Source organism: Acartia tonsa, chromosome 14 (genome assembly GCF_053477335.1).
Source record: "Acartia tonsa isolate MP-2025a chromosome 14, ASM5347733v1, whole genome shotgun sequence".
Classification (NCBI taxonomy): domain Eukaryota; kingdom Metazoa; phylum Arthropoda; class Copepoda; order Calanoida; family Acartiidae; genus Acartia; species Acartia tonsa.
In genome coordinates, this window is record NC_137273.1 from 15,215,900 (window position 1) to 15,237,162 (window position 21,263).

General features: G+C 32.6%; 2 protein-coding genes across 6 annotated transcripts in view; one reads left to right on the forward strand and one right to left on the reverse strand.

Annotated features, from left to right (window-relative positions):
• yl (Putative vitellogenin receptor yl) overlaps positions 1 to 1,638 on the reverse strand; it is a 268,402-nt gene extending 266,764 nt beyond the window's left edge. For all 4 annotated transcript variants that reach the window (XR_013874648.1, XR_013874646.1, XR_013874647.1 and 1 more), the window contains exon 1: positions 1,601 to 1,638. The gene's annotated coding sequence lies outside the window, so the exon portion shown is untranslated. The remainder of the gene's footprint in view (positions 1 to 1,600) is intronic.
• LOC145305629 (monocarboxylate transporter 13-like) overlaps positions 1 to 21,263 on the forward strand; it is a 73,082-nt gene that overhangs the window by 23,691 nt on the left and 28,128 nt on the right. For both annotated transcript variants that reach the window (XM_080147330.1, XM_080147329.1), the window contains exons 5-9: positions 3,648 to 3,745; positions 4,400 to 4,465; positions 6,163 to 6,195; positions 6,682 to 6,779; positions 18,727 to 18,820. In XM_080147330.1, coding sequence (XP_080003456.1) covers positions 3,648 to 3,745; positions 4,400 to 4,465; positions 6,163 to 6,195; positions 6,682 to 6,779; positions 18,727 to 18,820 — 389 coding nt within the window. The remainder of the gene's footprint in view (positions 1 to 3,647; positions 3,746 to 4,399; positions 4,466 to 6,162; positions 6,196 to 6,681; positions 6,780 to 18,726; positions 18,821 to 21,263) is intronic.

The following is a 21,263-nucleotide window of genomic DNA, read 5'->3' on the forward strand; positions in this document are numbered from 1 at the left end:
TTTTAGGTGTAAAGATTTTCTACTGTATTCTGCTTTTTAAATCACTTTATACCTATTTTTTGTTCTTCCATTTAAGTTTTTTGTACTCTTTTCCATTTAACAACTAATATTAAATTTTTAAAAAGCTACACATATTTAAGGCAAAATAAGCGTTAAAATGATTAAGTTTTTGCGTATGTATTTTATAGTTTTAAAAGCACATGATAAACATGTGATATTTTTTATTTTTCTCATGTTTGTGTTATAGAATTGAGCTTAACATTTTTTTTAATGAAGGACATTTACGACCAAAGCAATTAAGGCTAGTAAAGTATGATTCAAACCTTTTTGAACAAATAAGTTAAAATTTATTAGTACCTTTTTAAGTACTTTGCACATTTATAGAAGCTTTACAAGGTGTCTAAAAAACTCAGCCATGTGACGTCATAAAATGAGGGAGATGAGAGGAGAAGTAGGAAAGAAAACCCCTAAAAAAAGAGATGGATAATCCCTTATTTTTATGGCGTCATTTGGCTGATATTTGAGACAATATGTAAAGCTTCCATTTTCTGTGTTTTGTCATAAATGTACATATATTTTGGCTGTGCTTTAATCAAGGAGGGAGGGCATATTGAACTGTAAATTTTACTGGTCTTTAAAAGTATTCGAACAAGTTCTCTCAATGGTTAACCAATAATTTAATTTACTGAATTAGTGATTTAATTGATGTAATTTTGGGTTAAAATCAATAATTGTCCATTATCTCATTTTTAAGAACTGTTGAAGCCCACAAAATGTAAATTGTTTTAAAGGGCAGGTTTAAATCTATTAAAATTTATTGCTTTAAAAGTTAATCCCTCTTAAGTCTACTAGTTTAAAATCACAATCATATTTTCAAATTCAAAAACTTTAAGTTTACATATATTTTAGGATATTTGAAATATGAAACTTCAATTGAATGTCAGATAAAGGAAAAAACAGGATATTATCTTCAAATCCCAAAACTACCATTTTGACCACCAATCAATTTTTAATTAAAATATCAAATTTTTAAGAATTTTAGAACATGTAGTGACTATTATTTAATTAATATATTAATAGCAAAAAGTATAAATTTTTAATTAGTTAAAAGGGGTTCAAATAAGAAATTAAGGAAAAAGTTGTATTATATTTTACAGAGATATACTATATAGAGGTACAGTAGATTTAGATTATTGCTGGCTTGGACACTGCTAGTTTGTACAACCCAATCAAAACAACATAATAGTATATAGACCAAGGAATTAGAAAACATGCAAAAATGCCTTATGCACCCTAACACATTTGAACTTTAGATCAATTATTGCATTGGCTCAGCAGCCAAAATAGCAGCTACAGCTATTACTTGGTTGTTGCACCAGATTTTTATGTACTCTAATAAAGTGATACTCACATCTGGCTAAAATAATGATATCCCCCTTACTCCATCCCCTCCCCTCCTACTGGATAAATGAACTAACCAATGAGTAAGCACTTTTAACAGTTATAAATCTATCTCAACCATAACATTTATAAATTAGTAACTACTGCTGCTTCATAATGAAATATATTTCAAAGAAAAAAATCTTCATTATCAATCGCATCTCTTGTAGAAGTGAATCAAGCAATATTAGCTTGGTCATTGGACCAATAAGTAAGGTCCATGTTAGCTATCAAAATGACACACATTTTTATTTTGTTAATATATTCTATTACCATTCTTATTTAGTTTTTTTTCTTAAAACTTCTCTACCTATAACATATCAATTATGGTGGAATTTTTCGCCAAAAATAAAAAAATGTAAACAAATATCAGCTGATTGTAAATATTTCTATTGGTTTTGCCGCGCACAATTAAGAAAAGCATAATGTCGTCTTTGTGTTCAAATATAATTAAGAGGTCTCTAGACACAGCATCTCTATTATAGTGGAATTGTTCGCTCTTTCTACCGGAAATTACAACTGTCAAGAATTTTATATTTAAAGGAAAATACACAAAATTCAAGTGTTGCCTGTTTCTACAATAAAACAATATGCATTTGAACTTTGAACTTGTATGCAATGCTGCTATGTCAGGCGGATTATGTTATTCATTAGAGACATAAAATTGCAAACTGTAATACAAGTATAACAATGTCCGTCTGCTCGTTTTTTCATTTCTTTGTTCTTTGAGTAATCCCTAACCGCTGTTGTTCTATTTTGGATATAGAAAACAAGTCCTGTGGACACCCTACAGAAAAAAAACTTAAAAGTTTGGTGTATTATTAATAGTATTATTAGAGCTGTTTGTCAGAAATTATTTAAAGATGGGGGGAGGGTTCTTTTGTAGTGCTCTACGCGTTATTAATTGATTTTATATTTTGCTGTTTTGATATTTTTCATTGAAATGTACATAGTTCTATACAGGGAAATACAGGATAACTAAAATTGAAAAAATCTACAACTTTTTCTTCCCCCTAATAATAACCAATCAACATCTTTCTATCCTTCTTCTTAATAATCCTTTTTACACAGAATGTATACAGAGATCTACAGGGATAAGACAATGGCCGATAAATTGATTTACATCCCAAATCATAATACACAAAATATCCCCTTCTGTATATCACAATTGATGGTTAAAACGTTTAGAACCTCAACTTCATGAACCAACCAATTAAAATTCAATAAAAAGTCTCCAAAGTTGTTAAGTCAACGAATAAGAAAATACTATTATAAAATTAAAATAAACAGCTTAATATCCCCCCCCCCCTTCCTTGAAATATATACCATTACAAACCAATGATGCTGTGAGTATTGGTGCAAAAAATATGACGTAACAAAAAAAATTAGCCAATGAGAGGCCACTATAAATTTTACCATTGGTCAATAACGGCCTCTCATTGGCTAATTTTTTTTGTTACGTCATATTTTTTACACCAATACTCACAGCATCCAAACCAATCAGTAAAATCAATGTTTCGGTGTTGTTGATTTATCATCCAATGTCCTATACCCTTAGCCCTGATTTGTATCTTAAATTAAATGTGCTCATATTTTCTCTTTCTTTTGCAAACATTACAAACTATTTTTAAGTTCTATGTTTTAAGATGCAAAATATGTTCTATAAAACTTGGTTCCTCTAATTCTATAATTATAGTATAATATGAAGTAATAAGTTTTTTTTGTCTGAAGCTCAAGATCTCAGAAAATATTTCTCCTAATTTATATTACCTATTAGGAAAGCTTCATATATGTCCTGGGGTAGTTTGAGGCAATTTTACTAATCTTCCACACCTTCCTTCCTAGAGACAGCCTCTAGTAGGTATATAAATTAATAGTAATATCTATGTATGAAATTATAATTCTTCGGGAATCATATATGGTGGTATAATTGACGACAAATTAATGTAATACTAATTATGACAAATAAAATTTTCTGCTGTTTACCTCAAATCACTTATGGATCAGAAAATCTACATATCCAATGCTATTTTAGATTAGATTTTAAATGTCCAGTAGCTTCACGTCTAGCCAATTAACTGCTATTTTTTTCCGTGATAGTCATTTTTTGGTAAATTGAAATTACCAGAAAAGTAGCTTTATTGCTTCATATTTCGCTGAATCATTATATCGAGAACATAGTTTCTAGACATGAAAACATTTTTCAGGATTTCAACGTTGGAAATGGAGAAATAGCCTTTGTTGGCAGCGTTCTAGCAGGAACATACCTGCTTACTGGTCCCATATCAGCTGCTGCATGTAACAGGTAATCATCCTAGCAGGCACATACCTTCTTACTGGTCCTGTATCAGCTGATGCTTGTGACAGGTATGCATCCTGGCAGAACATACCTGCTTACTGGTCCCATATCAGCCGCTGCATGTAACAGGTAAACATCCTAGCAGGCACATACCTTCTTACTGGTCCTATATCAGCTGCTGCTTGTAAAAGGTAAGCATCCTGGCAAGAACATGCCTCCTTACTGGTCCTATATCAGCTGCTGCATGTAACAGGTAAATATCCTAGCAGGCACATACCTTCTTACTGGTCCTATATCAGCTGCTGGTTGTATCAGGTAAGCATCCTGACAGGTACATACCTGCTTACTGGTCCTAAATATCAGCTGCTGCTTGGCAGGCACATACCTCCTTACTGGTCCTATGTCAGCTCCTGCTTGTAAAAGGTAAGTACCCTGGCAGGAACATACCTCACTATTTGTCATATATCTGCTGCTGCAGATGTAACAGGTTAGCTTTTCTGAAAAAGAAATATACACAATGGATGACAAATTGATGTACATCCGCAATCATGATAACAAAACTAATATTGAACCAACCAATGAAAATCTCTTAAAATACACACAGATAGACATCCTGCTACTTTTTTACCCTTCATTTATTGATCTATATTTGTTATTTAGATTTGGAATCCGTACAACATGCTGTGCTGGTGCAGCCATTTCTGGTCTGGGTATCCTCTCTTCCAGGTATTCTTGGAGATATATAGGTACAACATGTTGTGCAGGTGCAGCTATTTCTGGTATGGGTATCCTCTCTTCCAGGTATACTTGGAGACAGATAGGTACAACATGTTGTGCAGGTGCAGCTATTTCTATTCTGGGTATCCTCTCTTCCAGTTATACTTGGAGATAGATAGGTACAACTTGGTGTGCTGGTGCAGCTATTTCTATTCTGGATATCCTCTCTTCCAGTTATACTTGGAGATAGATAGGTATAACATGTTGTGCAGGTGCAGCTATTTCTATTCTGGATATCCTCTCTTCCAGTTATACTTGGAGATAGATAGGTATAACATGTTGTGCAGGTGCAGCTATTTCTATTCTGGGTATCCTCTCTTCAAGTTTTACTTGGAGATAGATAGGTATAACATGTTGTGCAGGTGCAGCTATTTCTATTCTGGATATCCTCTCTTCAAGTTTTACTTGGAGATAGATAGGTATAACATGTTGTGCAGGTGCAGCTATTTCTATTCTGGGTATCCTCTCTTCCAGTTATACTTGGAGATAGATAGGTACAACTTGGTGTGCTGGTGCAGCTATTTCTATTCTGGATATCCTCTCTTCCAGTTATACTTGGAGATAGATAGGTATAACATGTTGTGCAGGTGCAGCTATTTCTATTCTGGATATCCTCTCTTCCAGTTATACTTGGAGATAGATAGGTATAACATGTTGTGCAGGTGCAGCTATTTCTATTCTGGGTATCCTCTCTTCAAGTTTTACTTGGAGATAGATAGGTATAACATGTTGTGCAGGTGCAGCTATTTCTATTCTGGATATCCTCTCTTCAAGTTTTACTTGGAGATAGATAGGTATAACATGTTGTGCAGGTGCAGCTATTTCTATTCTGGGTATCCTCTCTTCCAGTTATACTTGGAGATAGATAGGTACAACTTGGTGTGCTGGTGCAGCTATTTCTATTCTGGATATCCTCTCTTCCAGTTATACTTGGAGATAGATAGGTATAACATGTTGTGCAGGTGCAGCTATTTCTATTCTGGATATCCTCTCTTCCAGTTATACTTGGAGATAGATAGGTATAACATGTTGTGCAGGTGCAGCTATTTCTATTCTGGGTATCCTCTCTTCAAGTTTTACTTGGAGATAGATAGGTATAACATGTTGTGCAGGTGCAGCTATTTCTATTCTGGATATCCTCTCTTCCAGTTATACTTGGAGATAGATAGGTATAACATGTTGTGCAGGTGCAGCTATTTCTATTCTGGATATCCTCTCTTCCAGTTATACTTGGAGATAGATAGGTATAACATGTTGTGCAGGTGCAGCCATTTCTGGTCTGGGTATCCTCTCTTCCAGGTAATTTTGGAGATAGATAGGTACAACATGTTGTGCAGGTGCAGCTATTTCTGGTATGGGTATCCTATCTTCAAGGTATACTTGGAGATAGATAGGTTCAACATGGTGTGCTGGTGCAGCTTTTTCTGTTCTGGGTATCCTCTCTTCCAGTTATACTTTGAGATAGATATGTAAAACATGTTAATGTAATTGGAATTAATTATAGTTCCTCAATGTGAGAAATGTAGATATCATCTAGATGTATAGATACGTTGATATCATAATAGATAAGTAGATACTATTACTAATTATAGATTTCATATAAACTCTAATAATATGTATTTCAATAAATTTATTTAATTTTTTAGGTTCTGCACAAATCTACATTTTCTAGTCATAAGGTAATTATTATTAGTTTTCAATCTTAATAATGGTTTGGGTATATTTTGTAAAATGACAACATCAATTAGTAGAGAGGGAAACACAAAATCATATTTGGACAAATGGAAAAATATTAGTTATATAGCATCTTTCTAGAAAGAGAAAGTATATAAGAAATCATTTTACAAAAACAGCGAAACCTTTATAAAAATAAAGATCTTTTGAAGTATGGTCGACAGCCAAACGGACCTAACAATTTATGACAATTACAACATTATATTGTGCAGCATATAAGTTCTTAATTTATTAGGAAAAATTGAGGCCTAAAATGTATTTATATCAATATTTTTTCCTATTGTGTTTGACTAAATGAATATATTTAATTCATAATTGTTTATTTAGTGATATATTTCAATAAACATGGCACCCTCTTCAGTCTAAATGATATAAATCATACTGATTTAGATTACATATTTAAAATATTAGTTATAATATGAATATTTTAGTTATGGAGTCATTGGAGGATTTGGGCTGGGACTTATGTATGTTCCTTCAGTTGTGAGTGTTGGACAATATTTTAGAAAACATTTATCACTAGCTACAGGTAACTTAATCTTGCGGATGGTTTCGGGACTAAATAAAATAGTTAATAGAACTTTAGATAAACAAAAACTTATAGTTTTTATTTTATATAGAAAATTTTGGGTTGTTTTTTTTGTATGTTCCTTCAGTTGTTAGCGTTGGGCAATATTTCAGAAAACATTTGTCACTAGCTACAGGTAACTTCATCTTGCGGATCTTTTTGGAACTAAATATAAAAAAAACTTGGGTTGGTTGCCTAGAGGCAGGATCCAATGTAAACATAATGTGCCAAAAAATTTAGTACGAAGTGAATTATTATTAAACAGTAACATAATGAGCATCTTGCGGATTATTTTCAAACTACATTTATTAAATATCAAAATTATATTTCCCATCGCTCTAAGGATAGCATCCATGGCAGTTGGACTGCTTCTTTGCAGGTTTTTTGCAATTTTTATATTTTTCATATATTTTTGTTGTTTTTGGTCCGATTTCAAAGTTTCTTGAGGATAATAGTATCAAAATTAAATTTCTTGTCATTCGAGCATTCAGTATAAAATTTAGTTGAACGTCAGTCTGTTAGTCATCATACAACATATAAATATTTTTAGAAATATTAACAAAAACACGAGAAAGGTTTCATGATTTTAAATCTCCATATCCGTAATCTTATCTATGATTTTTTGTGCTTGGCAACTTATGGATGTTGTCATCCTTGTTTATAATAAAATACATTTTAAAGGGCCAATATAACTCAAAATCTTAAAAGTAATAGAAAGAAATTATTTTACATATCCCTAGATACAATTTAATATTCCGATTTCAAATTATATGTTAATTATTTCTTAATTATAATATATGTAAATCTTCAACTGAACAGGGATAGAGGATACATAATACATTTTAAGGTCTTGTGATAATTAAGTAAATATAATTTGGTTCTCCTTTACATTGTACCTTTTCATAGGTCCTGGGAAGGTTTATAGATTTTGGGGGGAGAAGGGCGCGCACCACCCTCCCAACAGCACTTGCAAAAAAAACATAACTAACCCCATCTAGCGATGAAAAAATATTTTTTTGTAAACAACTGATCTTAACATAGAGTTAAAAGAAAGCATTTTACATTTTACAAACGATCTCGCAAACCGCTAGACTAATATGGAGCTCCTTTAGCTTAAGACCCTCGTTGTAGTAGACTATTTTTTTAAGCCTACTATCCTTACATAAAAGTAACAGGATGTCTATCTGTCTGTATGCTGTGTGTATGTACTTTAAGTTCTCGCTAACCGCTAAACAGATATTGTTTTTCTTGACAGTAAAGCTTTATGTGAGTCCATGGAAGATATGTCATTATTTTTGGAACAGGGTACCTCTACTTTTCCAAGAGAATTTGCAATTCGAAAAAATACCTCCCCCCCCCCACATCGCCCTAAAAAAAGGGAAAGCTTTATAGAGACCCAAGGTTAGTTTTAGGCTATATAAACAAAAAGAAAAGCTTTAAAATTAAATTTTATTTCCGATTCTATGTATCCAAGATTAAACTTAATTTCATTTGTCAACTTAAACATTTGAATTATTCCAATTATTCTACCAAAGTTTGGGAATTATCATATTAACAGGGATCTTCAAAGATAAGACAATGGACGACAAATCTTTGTACATTCTCAATGTAAATGAATAAAGTTAGTCTTTTGAAGAATATTTTTTGTTGATATGATTTAATAAAGGTCTAAATCCAACGAACGGGAGATTATGAAATTTTCTAAGAGCTTTAATTATAATCCTTATACTAAAGTAACAGGATGTCTGTGTGTCTGTGTATCTGTGTATCTGTGTGTCTGTGTCGAAGGATCTCGCTAACTGCTGAACGGATCGGGTTCTCCTTAACAGGGTAGCTTCTCATAGGTCCCGGGAAGGTTTATAACTATTTTTATGGGGGGTGGGACACCCCAACCCTCCCCAAAAAAATGAAAAATCCCCCCCCCCCAAAAAAAAAAATTATTTTTAAATTTTTTTGACTATTTTTTTGACTAAAAAAAAAAAAAAAAATCGCCCCCCCCCAAAATTTTTTTCCTTTTTCTTTTAAAATTTAAAATAAGAAATTGGGTTATTAAATTTGACTCTCTCAAGTGCCCCTAGAGGCCTCTAGGGGCGTAGCCGCTAGTCCTGAATAAAATAACTAACGGATAGACCATAGCAATGGCAATATAAAACGTAAATATTTTTGTCAATTAAGGTTGCTAATATAGTTCTCAGATATTGGTCAATATATTTCTCCATGTCCAATGGAGGGTATGGGGTAAAGTCATAAGGGGATGCGTGATATTGTTATGTTAGCCAGCTGTAAGAAACATTTTATGAGGGTATGCGAGAATCTCTCACAATATCCATGTATTCCATATCCATTGTCTTAGCTCAATAATATTTAGCACCAAGTATCCTATTATATAAAGTAGTAAAGTTTTTTTATTCTGTAGCTTAAGATTTTGATAACCACCGAACCGATTGAGTTCTTTATTTTAGGGAGGCCTCCTATAGGTCCTGATATGGTTTTAAGACATATTAGTTTGGTTTTAGGCTATTTTCTACTTTCCTAACTAATTCGAATACAAAGCTCCTAAATGCTAGGTGCAGGGTTTAAAGTTAAATAACTTTTTTATTTACGGGTTTATTTTAAGAAAAGGTTTTCTTATAAAATCTATTTTTAACCGTATCGTGTAAAGAGGCCCAAAAAAAGGTTTTATTATACTCTATTTTTGTATAAAATTGTTTGTCTTAGAAGATTTTTACAAAGGTATTTACGTGTTTGATTTTAAGTTTAAGAGAGGGTTTAAGAGAAGGTATCAAATTATTATCCCTCATGATAATTTGGTAAAATGTTTTTTTCAGTAGGTTTTGTCCTATAGGATTAGGTGTTCAAAGAAGGTGTATCAACTTTTTTTTATAGCTAGCCGGTTCTTTTAGTAAGTAGTAGATGTAAAATTTTTCATAGAATTCAGATATGCAATCGGTTTTTTTGTAGACCTCTTATTTTTTAAGTAATTTAAGTTTTAAAAAAAAAATTAAGTCGATTTTAAGGTACTAAAATGCAACAAAAAAAAGAAAGAAAATGGCCATTATGAACAAAAATAGTAAGATCTTTAATTTGACACCTTACTTTTTCAATTCTGTCAGGTAATTATTGAAAAAATCGATTTTATTAAACCCACGAGAATAAAAACTTTGAACTTGATTTTATTATTTCACAGGTAAAAAAATATGGGTTCATATATACCTTTAGAATCAGAAAAATATTACGAATTCATTGTAAGCAAAATTGAAAAAAAAAGTTTACAATATAGTATATAAACTACAATAAAAGGAATTATATGAAAATATCATATTATATTGTACAGGCAACGTCTTAATTCTTGAATTGAGTATAAAAATGGGAAGGGGGTAAAGAGGGGGTAAAAAAGGGAAGACGATAGTGTTGTCTGAACAAAAAATATAATTGGCCATTTATTTATTTTTTTATTTTTTTACTTTTTTTCAATTTTGCTTACAATGGATTCGTAATATTTTTCTGATTCTAAAGGTATATATGAACCCATGTTTTTTATGTCTGTTTGAGAAAATATTTAGGTCTAAAGTTTTTATTAAACCGAGGTTAAAAAAATAGATTTTTTCAATAATTACTCAACAGAATTTTAAAAGTAAGGTGTCAAATTAAAGATCTTACTATTTTTGTTCTTACTGGCCATTTTCTTCTTTTATTTTGTTGCGTTTTAGTACCTTAAAACCGACTTAATTATTTTTTTAAAAAACTTAAATTACTTAAAAAATAAGAGGTCTACAAAAAAAACGATTGCATATCTGAATTCTATGAAAAATTTTACATCTACTACTTACTAAAAGAACCGGCTAGCTATGAAAAAAAAAGTTGATACACCTTCTTTGAAAATTTAGAAATAAGGTTAGATTATAATACATCTTCTAAGTATCACTTATTGCTAAAATCATATAAATAGGCTAGCTGAATCATAGTTTCCGATTTTGTACATAGCACCCTTATCCTATCTCAATATTTACTACCAGCTTAAAAAGCTTCAAACTTCCAAAAAAAAAATTTAATTTGAAAAATTAAAATTTTAAATGTATAATGTATAAATAATTTTATACTTTATATCGCTTTTCCCTTTGACCGGAGAAGCTGAAAATAGCTTTTGCAATAATTGGGTTATCTGTCGTACAACTTCGGATATTAGGGAACAAATGGGTAATCAATTTTCAGTTGATCTATAAATTTAAGTCTAATACTTTCCTTTTAGGGTTAAAATAAAAGAGGCCTCTTAACAACCCCCCCCCCCCCCTCCTCAACCCGCTCAAAAATTGACCTAAGATACCATATTTATTATTGGGTTAACCTACCACCTGTATCCCCCCCCCCTATTTTTCACCCTTCTTTTTAAAAGCGAAGCTTTTCTATAATTAGGGTCGGTCCGTACGTCAGTACGTCAGTACGTCCGTCCGTTCGTGATAGATAGCTTTTATTCGTTAATTTAGGCATGTTAGAATTGTCCTATCGATTTCAAACTTTGCATGGTCATTTCTGTAGTAGTTAGGTATGGTTTAGAAAGCGTAGCAACTCTATAATCATTACAAGAATGTCCGTACGTCCATTTTAAACATGTTGATTTTTTTGCTTTTTCAACAACAAATTTTTATGTGATCTAATCATCCGATTGCTTTGATTTTTGGTTAATTGATTCCTGGGACGACAAATTATAATGTTATAAGCGAAGCAACTCTAAAATCAAGTCCTAAAAATGTAAGTATGTCCATAAACATTATCCTGTATCAAGCAGTTTTTCAACAAATTTACTTACAATTTTTCTTCGACTCTAATACATTTATATTCTGATTATTCAGTTCTGACACTATACAAGTGTTAATGTCCGTTTGTCCCACCGTTTCAGTGCTTCGCTTTTATGGATGTTATCATCCTTTTTCTATTGAAAATTGTCCTATTTATTGTATTATGTTTTCACTTCTATTATGGTCTTCCTTGACCTTTCTTATATTATTATTAGATTTACAGAATAAAGGAATAAATAACCAAAATATTTTCCAGTATGGCTTCGATACGGTTTAATAAATGCAATTTTAGCGTCGATTCTCAGCAAAACAGCATAATATTGCCGACAATTTTTCACGATTGTTAATTTTTTAATCATCCAATTAATATTACTTTTGTTAGTCCGGTCCATCGGGTTTTAATCTTATAATTTTTCTTTTTAAATCTCAGCGGAAAGATGTCTATAATACAATGCGATAAATAAATATTATCAGCTATTATCTAGTGTTTGAGATTGCTGATTTATTTATGAAGATACCTCTTCCTAACTAACTTTGTCCGTCAGTCTGTTGGTCTGTCGGTCGTGCTACAAACAATAATGTATTCTTATGCAATGTATCTTATCCTTCTCTCTCTCCTTTTCCCTCCCCCTCTTTTGAGAAGTCAAGGAAGGTAGTACATTGGGATATAGTCCCTTTCGTGGCAACGCCTCTTAAAGGGCGTTTCGTCGTTTTTTTTCACAGTGGCTTTTGATAGGTTATTTTAGGTTAGGTTCAGTTAAGTTGGGTTAGGTGATTGACATCGTAGGGCTAGGTAATTTGTCTCGCAGGTTTAGAGCCCCCTGAAGGGGCTATAAATAGGGGAAAAGGTACTGTAGAAATACGACGAAACGTCCCTTAAGATGCGTTGCCACAAAAGTCAATGTAAGTCATACTGGAGTATGATGAACCAAAGCTCTCATTCGTTGGCTTGTAGAGGTATTTTTGTTTATCATAATTGGGTGGGTACATCCATTGTCTTATCCCTGTTAGATCCCTGTTAATAGCTTGATTACCCATCCGTATTGTTCTAGATCTTTAAAAAATCTGAAAGAGAGATTTTGTAATCGATTATTAAATAGCATCTTCTATAAATAGAAATAAGGTTAATTATGTTTTATGATTTTGGAAATTCCAAAATATTTTTAAAATAAGGATGACAATATCTATACAAACTGTACAGAAGACAAGTGATCTAAAGGGATAAGACAATGGCCGATAAATTGTGTTCATCCTCAATTATGATACACAAAATTACACCTACTGTAGACTACAATTACAATCAGTGGTTTAAACGTTTTGACATCAATCAAAATTCAATAAAAGTTCCCAAAATTGTTAAGCCAACGAATTAAAAACGTTACTTTTAGACTTTGGGAACTAGTGTAATAAACAGCCCAATGTCCCCTTCCCTCCTAGCCATAAAACAAAAAATTACCAAAATAGATTGAATGCGCTTTTGAAATGAAAAGAAATTAAAATACAAATTCATAACAGGTTGCTTTGTATTATAGACAAACTGCATTTTTAAAACTTGATTATATAGAGGCTTCGCTTAAGATACACGTGCCTAATCTTACTAAGAATCGCCTTTCTATAAAACAATAATGAATTTATTATTACTTGGATCTTACGCCAGATTTTCATTTCATGTTCTATTTTAAAGTGAACTCTGTAGCGGTCTCTTCCACCCCCCTCCCCTCCTCTCCTAATAGATAAACGGCCCGACTAATAAATATGAGTGGAAATTGCAACCTAAATTGACGACAATTTTCCCCTGTCATAAGATCCACATATATTCTACATCCATTATATCAATTGAGGAATTAAAATATTTCAAAATTTATATAAAAAATTTCAATATGTTCAAAATGACAGAAATGACTTTCTAGTATTGCTTTCTTCATTATGTCCTGTTACTACAGGAATCTTCATGCAAATTTTTAAACTTTCAAAAAAGCTTCGGTTTGAACAAGGATGTTAAATAAATATCAATGAAACATGATATTATTTAAATATTTTCTTTCAATAAATTTAAAATATTTTGAAGGGGTTATCTATCTATTCGTTTCTTTGATAGATACTTTTGGTCAGGTTAGGTTAATCTATTTGGGTACTGGGAAGTCACGAAGGGTTAGGGCATTGCAGGAATAATCCCTACAGTGTTAGGGCCCCATTTTGATATTTTGTTTATTTTAAAAAAATATGGGGGTTCGGGTATTTCAGTGTTGGAAGGGCACTTTGATGTCCATTCCCCCTAAAATTCAATCTGTTATGGACAATATGACACTTTTTACATTAATGCAAATTTAGTTACATTAATTCCAAATTTTGGAAACAAATTTTTTCATGGATCTAAAGGGATAAGACAATGGCCGATGCATTGATGTATATCTCCAATGATTATACACAAAATTACCCCTTCTTTAGCGTAAAATTAGTGGTTGAAACATTTGAATACTCAACCTAATCAACCAACCAATCAAAATTCAATCAAGTCCCCAAAGTTTTTAAGCCAACGAATAAGAAAACGTTATTATAAAACTTTGAGGACTAGTGTTATAAAATTGTCCCTTTTCTCCTCTCTCTTTGAATTTTATTGTATAAGAATAGAAACATACATAATTAGCCAAGCATAAATATAAATGATTAATTTATTAACTATCAACAACAGACAAACAGACGGACGGACACATAGAAATTAGAGTATATGTTGCACATTGATCATGTGAATTTTCGTAAAAAATTAAGACGTAAATCTTCAATCGTAACCTTTTTTACAGACGAATGTTTGGGGTTATACATTATAGAATAGTTTTGCTACTAAAAGGAAAAAACTAAATATAAAATATTGAAGAGAAACTTTACATAGGCCCAGGTCAAGTTTGAAGTTATTTTACTCTGAAATATAAAATATTTAGAGAAACCAACTAGGTACGCAACCACTAGTAAGTTCATGTCCTTTAAGATCTCCTAAACTGCAGTAGGACCTGTTTGGTTTTATTTTTTAGTAGCGAAGCTACTCTATTATATTGAGCTTTTATATTCTTGAATAAGCAAAGCATTGTAATAATTATTTAAATTATAAAAATCTTAAGATAAATTTTCCACGAATTTTGTAATTTCCATTCTATTACAGGTTAAAATTTATTTTTAGATTTTTTCTTTCTTTATAAATTCCCGTAAATCTAAAATTAAACCGAAGACGAACAATAAGGGTACACATTTCCTTGAAAACAAAAAACAGAAGATTTTATCGTTAATTTTGGCATATTGGAATTGTCCTATTGATTTCAATCTTGAAATGTCGATTCCTGTAATATTTAAAATACATAACAAATCTATAATCAATACTAAAAAGTCCGTATGTACATTCTTAACAAGATTTTAGCTTTTTAAGAACCTTTATTTTGTAACATAATAATCCTATTCACCTACTTCTTGGAAAGTGGATTACTAGGAGCATTAGGTATAATATTTCAAGCGAATCATCTCTAAATCAAGCATTGAAGCATGTCCATACTATGCTTTCTGCATTTAAATCATTTTGAGCTTGATTTACATGGAATTTTGGTAAAACTTCTAATTTTTTTAATATTAATATAAACGAGTTGACATAATATATTTGTTAATGTACGTTTGTCTGACATTTTAATTTATTTAAGTCTCAATTTTATAGTTATTGGCATCCATTTATCAAAAACAGAACTTAAGATTTAAATAGTTTAATAGTTATTTCTCGTATCGTATTATAAACGGCTTTCCGCGGATATAGAATGTACAATTATAAGATTAAAACTAGTTTTTTTAGCCCCGTGGTGCCGAAGGCACCGGCTAAAAAAATAGTTTTAATCTTATGATTGTACATTTCTATATTCGTAGAAAACTGGATATAATACGATGCTAGACATAGTTTTTTCGTATTCATGAGAACCGGTTCCTATCCACCGGATTGAAATGAATACGAGAAAGAGACTTTATTATCACTGTGGGCTAGAATTGAATCAAGACAAAAGTAAGTGCCGAGCCCTGGGACTTATGTATGGTGAAAATAGACATAAAACCATGATGACTCCAGGTAAAACCAAAATATTTCAGCGGGGTCTTTTTGAGAAAATTAGATTTAAAAATTTCAAGTTCAATTTTCACCCCCTAGGAGTTGCCGCAAAATAATGACAAGAAAAGCAAATATCATCTATTTTAAATAATGAACAACTTTGCTTTTATGAAGTCCTTCTTATAACCTCTATATATATAATTTATTTTAGGCTGAATTTTCGTGACCTTTGCAAAGCAAGTGATAAAAATGGCCATTATTAACTCCCTTCAGGAGTGATTTTATGAAGAACTTTATAAAAGCAAAGTTGTTCAAATAAATTATTTGCTTTTCTTGTCATGATTATGCGGCAACTCCTAGGTGGTGAAAATTGAACTTGAAATTTTCAAATCTAATTTTCTCAAAAAGCCCCCGCTGAAATATTTTGGTTTTACCTGGAGTCATCATGGTTTTATGTCTATTTTCACCATACATAGGTCCCAGGGCTCGGCACTTACTTTTGTCTTGATTCAATTCTAGCCCACAGTGTTATATTAATTAACTAATTAACAATTGTTATAATTGACAACACATTATTTCTTTAACATTATGACTTAATCAATATTTTGATATGTTATAAGCAAAAGAATAGTTATTCATCGCGTCGAATAATTATACAGTTTTCCGAGGATATTGAAATGAAAATTTATAACGTTCAAACCAGTTTTTTTTAACCCCGAGTCGCTGAATTTTCAGTATGGCTTAGAACCAATTCTAATGTAGCGGATATTAAACAGTTTCGAAGCCATTCTGCAAAATTTTATCCTTTTATATCATTTTATAAAATCTTCAAAAAAAAATATTTTGTTCTAACTTTTCCGCCGCTTAAATGTAGTCTGTAAGTATTGTTTCAAAGAAATAAAGTCAAAATTATCGTTCATTAGGAAAATTATTTTTGCTGGTTGAAAAGTTGAGGACCAAAAAATTATTGCTTTTCAACACAAAGTAATTTTTAAATATTGAATAAAAAAAAAAAAAAATATTTTTATTTACAATTGTCCTGGCCCTGGTGGAAATGCGCGCTAATCTAGCGCGCTGCAGGGGTCAAGCGCTCGCGGAACGCGCGGTCAAGTTGACCTTATTTTAATCTTGGAAGATGAATAGAAGGGGTGGGGGAGGAGTGGAGAAAGGGGAAAGTAAAGTAGCGGGGAGTAATTAATTTATTTTTAGATAATCTTGAAAAGAATTATGAGGGAGGGGGGGGGGGAGTTTTGTAATTTGGAGTAATTAAAGAGAAAATATCTATAATATTATTCTTACAAGAAATTACAAAATTTAGGAAAAAGGGTGAAGTAATAAATTATGCTATTTTTAAAATTAAAAAGTTATTTTTAGATACTTTTTCTGTATATAAAGCGCGATATTTTAGATATAATCATCAGTTCACAACTGAAGCTTCATCCACTAACAATGATTTCACTGCTTTTATTCCTCGTTCCGTTGGCTGCAGCCTTCCCTGGCGGCGATCATCACGGAGATGGCCATGACGATCATTGTGTCGACATTTCTCGGTACAGCGAAATCCAATACAACATCACCGTGGCCGACCTGTGCGCTTACAGGACCAGCCGGGTCTGCACCAAGAAAGTCAACTCTGCCTGCGTGGCCATCCCCTACCAGACATGCAAAGTTGTTGGCTATGCCAACTGCCTATCTGACGAGTTTGTCAAGACTTTCCACGATGATGCCATTGAGAAGCAAACCTTTGTCGGCAAGGACTGCTTTGAGGATGGATTTGAGGTGCTGAATGAGAATCACAAGATACCCGAGTGTAAGAATGTAACCAGAGAGCAGTGTGACTCCAAATGGGTGCTGGACGCTGCCGGCGAAAAGGTGTGGGCCGGAAACGAGAACTGTGTGGAGCATACTTGGGAGGAGTGCACCCTGGTGGATGTGCCCAGCCAGGTGACCGTGCCCAAGTGGAAGTGTGTGGATGGCGCCACTGTCACCTACAACATCCCCATCCTGAAGGAGGTCCAAGTTCCCGGCTATGTGACCAAATGCGCTGCCGCCGCCTACGCCGAATGCCAAACAACCACCAAGCAGGAGTGCGCGGAAATTGAGTACGAGGAGTGTGCCGATGTCATTGAGCCGTTCTGCTTCGGCATGATGGAGTTCAGGATCCCCTACCAGACATACGACCACAGGCTCAAGTGTATCATTGATTAATCAGATCCCGGTTAAAAAAAAATCTTCCAATTTCCAACAAAAAAATGTTTGAAACTTTTGTATAAAAATCTTGGTTGCTTTTTAGTTGCATTTTGTAATTGATTTGAATTAACTTATACTGGTGTATAATTATATTGTAATATTGTATATATGTAAAATAAAAAAATAAATAAAAGATCCATAACAGTCAAAAGTTATTTATTTATTTTATAGCTTTTTATAATTTTTAAAATTTATTACTTACCTCTTAAAAAGAATCACATCATATGTAACTGTCTTAGAAATCAATGTTTCAAAATAAAAAAGAATTGAATGATTTTCTGAAATTGATTTTAAATATTAAAGTAACAAAAACTAGAAGAGTTTTCAATGGTTATAATTATACTTTATTGTCAGAGGAATATTGATAAAAGTTTTGTTATTAGCTTGTTCTTAAGCAAGTTTGTTAGCAAGGTCCAAGAACCCAGGATAACTAATGGGTGCCAAATGTCTCCTTTTCTGTCCAAACAACCAGGGTATTAGCTTAAGTAACACCCATCAAACAACCAACACTTTGATTACATGACCTTAGTCTGAAAAGTCCTAACTTTGCATAGTAATGAGTTATTCCTGTTTTGTGCCAATGCATTCCCTCTACTCTGTCTATTAAAGTCATACACCTGACATAGTAGCAGTAAAAAAAACATTTTGAATGTCTCTAGTTCTGACACCGTGATAAGCCGAGATTCGATTCTATTACCTCCGCGACGAGGTGCGGATGTTGAGCCACGGGCGGGTTTTTAGACATCCTGTTACTTTTCAATAAGGATATAATAGGAATTAATTTCAGGTATCTGTGTGTGTGGCTCCGGTGTTGGAACCTTTGCCTTCGCTCCTCTGCAGGGTTATCTTGTACAACATTATGGATGGAGGGGTTGTAATATGTAAGTACTTGCCCCTAGAGGCATCTTTGGATACTTTATTAAATGATATACTGTCCCCATACTTAGTTTAAACAAGAAATTTATTTTGGGAGTGGAGGGATGGAATTTTTTGTAGTGGCCAATTCGGTTCAGTAGTTAGCGAGATCTTTTGTTACATACAGACAAAAAGACTGTCGGACATATAGACAAAAGGACTCTGAAAAATTAATGATGGGTTGAGAACGTCAATTTTAGTTTAGAATAGAAGAAAAATATATTTTTTTTTTTGTGAGTCTTTTTTTTCTTTGAGCGATTTCACTTTAGAGGGTGGAGTACACACTCCCTCAAAATAGTCATAAACCTTCATGGGGCCTATGAGAAGCTTCGCTGTAAAGCAGAACCATATCGAATCAGCTGTAAGCTAGATCCTTTGTTACAGACAAAAAAGGTTACTTCATTACATATAGTATATATTCACAATCTAAATCAAAAGAACTAACTCTAAAACCTAGTCTAAAAGTATTTTTCTCTCCCCTTTTTACAGACGAGCAAAGTTTGTATAAAATTTTAATTACAAAATTACAGGAGAAACTTTTTTCATTAAATTTTATGAGATTTTCTATTTTCTTCTTATTTCCAGCGGGGCATATACTCAAAAGCTATAGCTATAGGTCTTTTTTTCTCTGCTTTTTAGAGTTCATTTTCCTTAATGTCTAGCTGACTGACTAAATTTTTACTTTATTTTTTGTCACAGAGCCACTCCAAACATTTTAGCAACATTGTTTTATGTTTGAAATATTTCTAGCCCCACATCAAATAGCCTAAACCCAACCCTAGAGCATTAAACCAAGTTTCTTAACTCTGGCTACTTTAGTGTATATGTTGAATTACATATATCATTTGTTGGTTTTGTGTTTTGGATGATAGCGGCCTTGTTTCAGCATTCCATTAGAAATTATTTTACACACTATATATTATTAAAAAGATTTTAGCAAAAATTTGATTTTACGTAAAAGATCATGGTAACAAGGATGACAGCATCCAAAAAAGCGAAGTTCTATAACTGTAGGACAAACGAACATTAACTTGTAGAGTGTCAGAACTGAACAAGCAGAATATTAATGCATAAGTATAAACAAAATTGCATAACTTCTTAAATACAGGATACTATTTAAGGACATACTTTGCTTGTAACATTGTACCTTGTGGTAATAGGAATCAGTTTCCAAAAATCAGATGAATATGATAATTATAACATTCAAAAAAAAATTTTAAAAAGTAAAATATCAGCATGTTTTAGATGGACGTACGGACTTTCTGGTAACGATTAAAAAGTTACTACAATTCCTAAAGCCTACCTAATTATTATAGAAATCATCATGCAAAGTTTGAAATTGTTAGGACAACCCTTATCTGTTTAAAATAACGAAAAGGGCTAACTGTCCCTGATGGACGTATGGATCCTAATTATAGAAAAGCTTCGCTTTAAAAAAAAAAAGTTTATACTTTATTTTAAAACTATTATTTATTATTTTTTTACTTACATCTTCTATTACCTACCCAGCGGAAAAAAATACGCATGAATCGCAAATCTTCGCGAATAAATGGCAAATTCGCAAAATTCGTAAAAATTCTTTTTAAATTAAAGGAGGGGGGGTTGTTTTTTTGGGGGGGATTTTTTGTTTTTTTTTGGGGGGGGGGCTGAGGGTGTCCCCCCCCCCCCCCAAGAAAATAGCCTAAAACTAACACAGGGCCAGTAGGTATATCCCCTGAAGAGTATAATCTAATCGGTTCAGTGGTTACCAAGATCTTAAGGGACGGACGGACAGACAGACGGACAGGCGGAAAGACAGACAGACAGACATCAAGCTACTTTGTATTATAGATATAAAACATTTATCTAAAATTTTGACATGTTGAAGATTTGGATATTTTAGCTGGAAGCAACTTAATTTTCCTCAAATTACAGGAAGCAAAGTTTGCTCAAAGTAAAGTGAGGACAGTTAGGATTTTCAAAGACTTGTTGTTATATGTATAGTCAGTTTTATATGTAATCTATAATACAAAGTAGAATGATGTCTGTCTGTCTGTCCGTCCGTCCGTCCATCCGTCCGTCTGTCCCTTAAAATCTCGGTAACCACTGAACTGAATCGGATTCTACTCTTCAGAGAATATACATACTGGTCCTGTCTTGGTTTTATGCTATTCTCACCCCAAAAACAAAAAATCCCCCCACCAATTTTTTTTTAATTATTTAAAATAGTGGTTGAGTGGGGGCATTTCCAGGTAATAAAAGATATAATAATATTTCTTGGGGCTTCGCCCCTAGAGGCTAGGGGCGAAGCCGCTAGTGAGATAATAAAGAGTTAAAGAGAATAGAAACTTAAAGGAATATCTAACTGCTGGAAAACTGCCACAAGTAGACCAAATACCCCAAATTTGAAGCCTTTAGCTTCAATAACAA